Consider the following 6000-nt stretch of genomic DNA (forward strand, 5'->3'; position numbering starts at 1 on the left):
ACTATATTGTACTGTATAGTAGGGTGTAGTCTATACTATATTATACTGTATAGTAGGGTGTAGTCTATACTATATTATACTGTACAGTAGGGTGTAGTCTACTATATTGTACTGTATAGTAGGGTGTAGTCTATACTATATTATACTGTATAGTAGGGTGTAGTCTATACTATATTGTACTATATAGTAGGGTGTAGTCTATACTATATTATACTGTATAGTAGGGTGTAGTCTGTACTATATTATACTGTATAGTAGGGTGTAGTCTATACTATATTGTACTGTATAGTAGGGTGTAGTCTATACTATATTATACTGTATAGTAGGGTGTAGTCTATACTATATTATACTGTATAGTAGGGTGTAGTCTATACTATATTGTACTATATAGTAGGGTGTAGTCTATACTATATTATACTGTATAGTAGGGTGTAGTCTGTACTATATTATACTGTATAGTAGGGTGTAGTCTATACTATATTGTACTGTATAGTAGGGTGTAGTCTATACTATATTATACTGTATAGTAGGGTGTAGTCTATACTATATTATACTGTATAGTAGGGTGTAGTCTATACTATATTATACTGTATAGTACGGTGTAGTCTATACTATATTATACTGTATAGTAGGGTGTAGTCTATACTATATTATACGGTATAGTACGGTGTAGTCTATACTATATTGTACTGTATAGTAGGGTGTAGTCTATACTATATTATACTGTATAGTAGGGTGTAGTCTATACTATATTATACTGTATAGTAGGGTGTAGTCTATACTATATTATACTGTATAGTAGGGGGTAGTCTATACTATATTATACTGTATAGTACGGTGTAGTCTATACTATATTGTACTGTATAGTAGGGTGTAGTCTATACTATATTGTACTGTATAGTAGGGTGTAGTCTATACTATATTATACTGTATAGTAGGGTGTAGTCTATACTATATTATACTGTATAGTAGGGGGTAGTCTATACTATATTATACTGTATAGTACGGTGTAGTCTATACTATATTATACTGTATAGTAGGGTGTAGTCTATACTATATTATACTGTATAGTAGGGGGTAGTCTATACTATATTATACTGTATAGTACGGTGTAGTCTATACTATATTATACTGTATAGTAGGGTGTAGTCTGTACTATATTATACTGTATAGTACGGTGTAGTCTATACTATATTATACTGTATGGCTCTTGGTACAGCACATCACCGGCCTGTTAATCATTCAGCCAGTCAGTCAGTCAGTAATAGTCAGGAATGACCCCTCCATGAGTCCGGCCTGTTAATCATTCATTCAGTCAGTCAGTCAGTAACTAATAGTCAAGAATGACCCTTCCATGAGTCATACTGTAGCTGTATGTTTTATTTATTTAATCTTTATTTAGGCAGGGAGTCCCATTAAAGTGGCAATCTGCGATTGCTACATCCATTTTGGGACTTGAATTAGTCTCTCAAAAGAACCATAACATATGAAATACACAGAACTACACTAAAAGGAACATTCCACCCAAAAACTATATTTTGGTATTTGTTTCATTAGTCCATTGTTGATATAGTCCCTAAAAGGTTTGCTTGTCAGCAATCAAGTTTTCAAGATATATATGTATCTTGAAAACGTGATTGCTGAAATGCAAAACATTTTGGGACTATATCAACAATGGACTAATGAATTAAATACCAAAATATCATTTTTGGGTGGAGTTTTCCTTTAATACAAAACAAGTTTAGGATACTGCAGCTGGCGATTGCTCCATATGCAACACATTTTCCTGCTGTTTACTGTTACATATGAATAGATCATCACTGCATTCGTGTCCCCATGTTCATTCCCCTCTAAAATGACATTTAGGGTATTCATACTGTTAATCTCATAATTGAACTTGGATACCATGTTGTGCCTGTGTGTTTGTACTATCTACATGTTTGTACTCAGATCTTTACATTTGGCTGGAGAGAGGACATCAGGCCAGGGGATCCTCTCCATACCAGGAAGTTCTGCTTTGACTCCATCTCCCAGAGTTCCCCTGTCACACTGTACGACTGCCACGGCATGAAGGGCAACCAGCACTGGAGCTATAGGAAGGTAACTTAACACAGAATTAAATACAAAATGATTATATTGTATCTGTATGGTACTTACTTACTTACTTTACTTCTGTATTGGCTTTGTATTACTTGTGGAACATAAATAATCGATAAACCTTACATCTCAGATGGAAGGTAAGGTAACAGAAAGCCTGGTAACTTACATACCGTATAATTATTGTTATAACACCACATCAAACACCTCATCATTCAAATTACTACCACAGCCACAGGACAGTAGCTAATACACACAAGTTGTTTGGTCATTTCACTGCCACAGCAAGGCAATCTAACTAAATTGCTTTGATATCAGTCCTACAGACCAGGGAAATGTCCATACGTACCCACATAAACACTGTAGTCAAGGAAAGTAGGCCTGATGTATTCAGTCACAACACAATATTAAAGTCATCAGATAGAAAAGATGTACACTGTTGGTTTTTACTGCTGCGTTCCGGGTAGAGGAAAGTGATAGGGGACTTATTTTATCGTCACACCACTCCCATTTCCTCCACATCGTTTAGGGAGGAGAGATTCATGTTTACTCAGTACAAAATCAGTATGTCATTACAGTCCCATCTCTCTAAGGTTCTGCCTAGAATGACTCAATTAGGTTCAGAGTTGCACATATGCTAGCCTGAGTCCCAGATCTGTTTGTGCTGTTTGCCACCTCCATTACTGTGGCAAGACAACACAGTCAGGTCTGGAACTCAGGCTACACAGATGCAATAGCCACTTATTAAAGGGCTGAGGTGGGCTTGCACAGTGCACGGTGGCCTTGAAGCTGTGTGAACATTGTAAATCAGGAAGGCGGACACATGAGACGAACAAAATGACTGCCAAGTACCTCTGAGGCGTTCTTCCCCCTCCTCATCTTTCTCCACTCCTCCACAACTTTATCCCTCCCCACGGAATCCTTTCTTCAGTTTGAATCCATCACTGGCTCTATTTAATAGTTTGCAATCACCATAGATAATCTTTCATGGGAAGCCAGGGACGTATTTTTATTTTGTGTTGTCAGTTTTCAATGATTCGTACTTCCTTCAATTCCTCTTTCTTTTACAGCTGAATTTGTTACTTTCCCCTTTCTGTCATGCGAGGGAGGATGAACCCAAAGAATATACATTCAGAAAAGTAATGTAATGGTGCGTTGGAACTCTGGGTTTAAAAACTATTGTGTGTTTAACTCATATTTCTCAGCCTAGTTTAACTCTCAAATTCAGGCCCATCTCTCCATGAAATGAAGTAAACTCAGATTAGAACGGAGGGAGGAAAAACCTTGTTGCAGTCAGTTGCTCAGCTCCTCGTCTGTAATCTGTCTGAAGGGAGTGGGAGATGAGAGAGCAGGATTAAACAGCAGCCTGTCTCTCTACTTAATTTGATTAATTTATCTCAATCCTTCTTTTCCTCCCTCTCTTCTCTCTCTGCCTCCTGCTCTCTCTCTCTCTCTCTCTACCTCATGCGCTCTCTCTCTGTGTCTCTTCTTTCTCGCTGTCTCTCTTGCTTTTTCTTTCTCGCTCTGTGTCTTTCTCGCACGCTCTCTCTCTCTCTCTCCCTGGGCCAACACATACAGGATAAATCGTTGTACCACCTGGTGAGCAGCGGTTGCATGGACTGCAATCCCGGTGATAAGAGGATTTTCATGAACAAGTGCGACCCTGGGTCCGAGACGCAGCAGTGGCTGTTCCAGAGAGTCAACGCCACCGTCCTAGACAAATTCAACAGCGCTGCGGCTGCCAGCTCCTAGGAACCAGGCGCCAACCCCCACGACAACAACAACCCCCCAAACATGTGTGCAATGCAGCAGCAAGCAGCCAGCCAGTTAGCTAGCGGTCCTGTCTCCCAGAACCCCCAGCTCATCAACGTGGGGGCTACAAAGGGGAAGAGAAGGGGGTGGGGGAGGGGGCGCTGGGGCTACGTTTCTGTTCTGTCTGACAGATCCTCTGCCCTTCCTGGCTCAAAGTATTTCTGGGATTCTGCCTGGTTCTGCCCAATGGGCTGATGGGACGTTCAAGGTCGCCCATCCTTAGAGAAGCAACCAGACTAGACTAGACCCTAACTAAGCCACCACACAGGGGCACCTTGCTGGTCGAGGACACAGAAACCTCCCGAACACTCTCCTCTAGCTCCTCTATGGGTCAAAGGTCGAAAACAGCAGGTTCAGTAGACTGGATTTGTTTGTATCAGGTTGAAAAAGGAATGTTCCAACTGTCACTCTCTCAAGATCGCATGGTGGATTTGTACTATATCGGAGGCTCATTAAATGATTTTTCTCATTTTTGTATGACTATTTATTTTCCATGATTGTTTTATTAGTATTTATTTTGTATTTATTTATTTGGTATTATTTTTGAAGAATAGTAACTTATTAAGCGTATACTTGAATGGGTTTTTCAGATTTCTGGTCCCCGTGATTGTACAATTTGAAGTTGTGAAGTTCAGCCAATGAAAATTATGTAGCTGTCAACTTTGGAATCTAGTTTTGTTCAGTCTTTTTTTTATTTCAATAAAAGTAAGTAAACATGAATAAAATTTGAAAAAAGTACATGAGGTATTGCAATTGTATGGACTGTGTGAGCATTTATATGATGAAACATCTCACAATGATATTACATGTAGATAGCAGCCAAGAAGATGCCCATGGACTTATGGTTATGGCTGTGGGTGCTCGTTCAAAAGTGATGATTGTGTGCCCTCTTTTGAAGAGTTTTCATAACTCATGTACATGTGCACTAATGGAACAATTCAGACTTAGGAAATGTATGCCTTTTTTACACGTTTTGATTCAAGCACTTCTCAGTATTTGCTATTCAGACTTACCCTATGCACGTGCGTAACGAGGTTTGCGGTTGTGGCTCCCTTGCGCACAATGTATACATTTTATAAAATTCCAGAAAGCACACCCACTGGGTGGCCTACTAATTTGATCAGGGAGTTTTTCTCCAAATCGTTTTTCTGTTCATTTATCTAAAGCAATCCCTGTAATCGCCCACACCAGTAGAAATCCACTTTTTCGAGCTGAAAGATGATGATGGCCAGAGCTTACCCATGATGTTGCACAACGATTTAATTCAATAAATCATTGTTTTAGTCAAAGTTTATCTAGTCTGCACACATGACTGTAAGTCGCTTTGGATAAAAGCGTCTGCTAAATGGCATATTATTATTATTATTAAAGTATGATATATTTGGGCTTGAAGTGAAAAAATCAGAACTGCCCACTTTGTGCAAATCCTTGTGAATGCAGTGTCATTTCTTATGATATGATATACAGATTATTTTCAGCCTACGTTTCGCTGGGTTTTATTTTAATGTTACCACCCACCAGCATGGCATTGTTTATTAATCAGAAACAGTTGCAATGTTATTCCTCTTCGCTACTGAGATGACAGCCTTTGTTCCACTTGAGCCATGGAGCAAATTAAAATAGGAGCAAATTAAAATAGGAGCAAATTAAAAGGTTTTTGCACCTCCTTTTTTCTTACCAGAAAATGATCATTATCCATTGGATAATTTGTACATTTTCACAGATTTTTTATCTAGTCTGTATTAAAATATATATATATATTTAATAAATTGTATAATTGCGTCATATGATAGCATTTTGCAAACCCGCTCCCCCCGTCGCCCCAAGATGAATGTTTTTGACCACTAAAGTTTTGCTTCACTACACGCTCCATTGCTTTGATTGGTGTAACGTTAGCTAGAAACCACAAGTGTCTATTCAGATAATGAAAAGGCACCTGCTGTCACGATCGTCTTCTTGTGAGATATTGGACCAAGGCGCAGCGTGTGCAAAATACATCTCTTTATTATGGAAGAGAGAAAAACACGAAACCGAACACTATCCAAACTTACAAAACAACAAACGACCGTGAAGCTAAATAACGTAAGTGCA

At 38.8% G+C, this 6000-nt stretch overlaps 1 protein-coding gene across 1 annotated transcript in view; it reads left to right on the forward strand.

Annotated features, from left to right (window-relative positions):
• The window catches only part of galntl6 (polypeptide N-acetylgalactosaminyltransferase like 6), a 47973-nt gene extending 43326 nt beyond the window's left edge, over positions 1-4647 (forward strand). Inside the window, exons 7-8 of the mRNA XM_045212037.1 lie at positions 1951-2100; positions 3676-4647. Of these exons, the coding sequence (XP_045067972.1) occupies positions 1951-2100; positions 3676-3849 (324 nt within the window). The 3' untranslated portion in view covers positions 3850-4647. The remainder of the gene's footprint in view (positions 1-1950; positions 2101-3675) is intronic.
• The last annotated feature ends 1353 nt before the right edge of the window (positions 4648-6000 follow it).

The sequence above is a fragment of the Coregonus clupeaformis genome, chromosome 40 (genome assembly GCF_020615455.1).
Source record: "Coregonus clupeaformis isolate EN_2021a chromosome 40, ASM2061545v1, whole genome shotgun sequence".
NCBI lineage: Eukaryota > Metazoa > Chordata > Actinopteri > Salmoniformes > Salmonidae > Coregonus > Coregonus clupeaformis.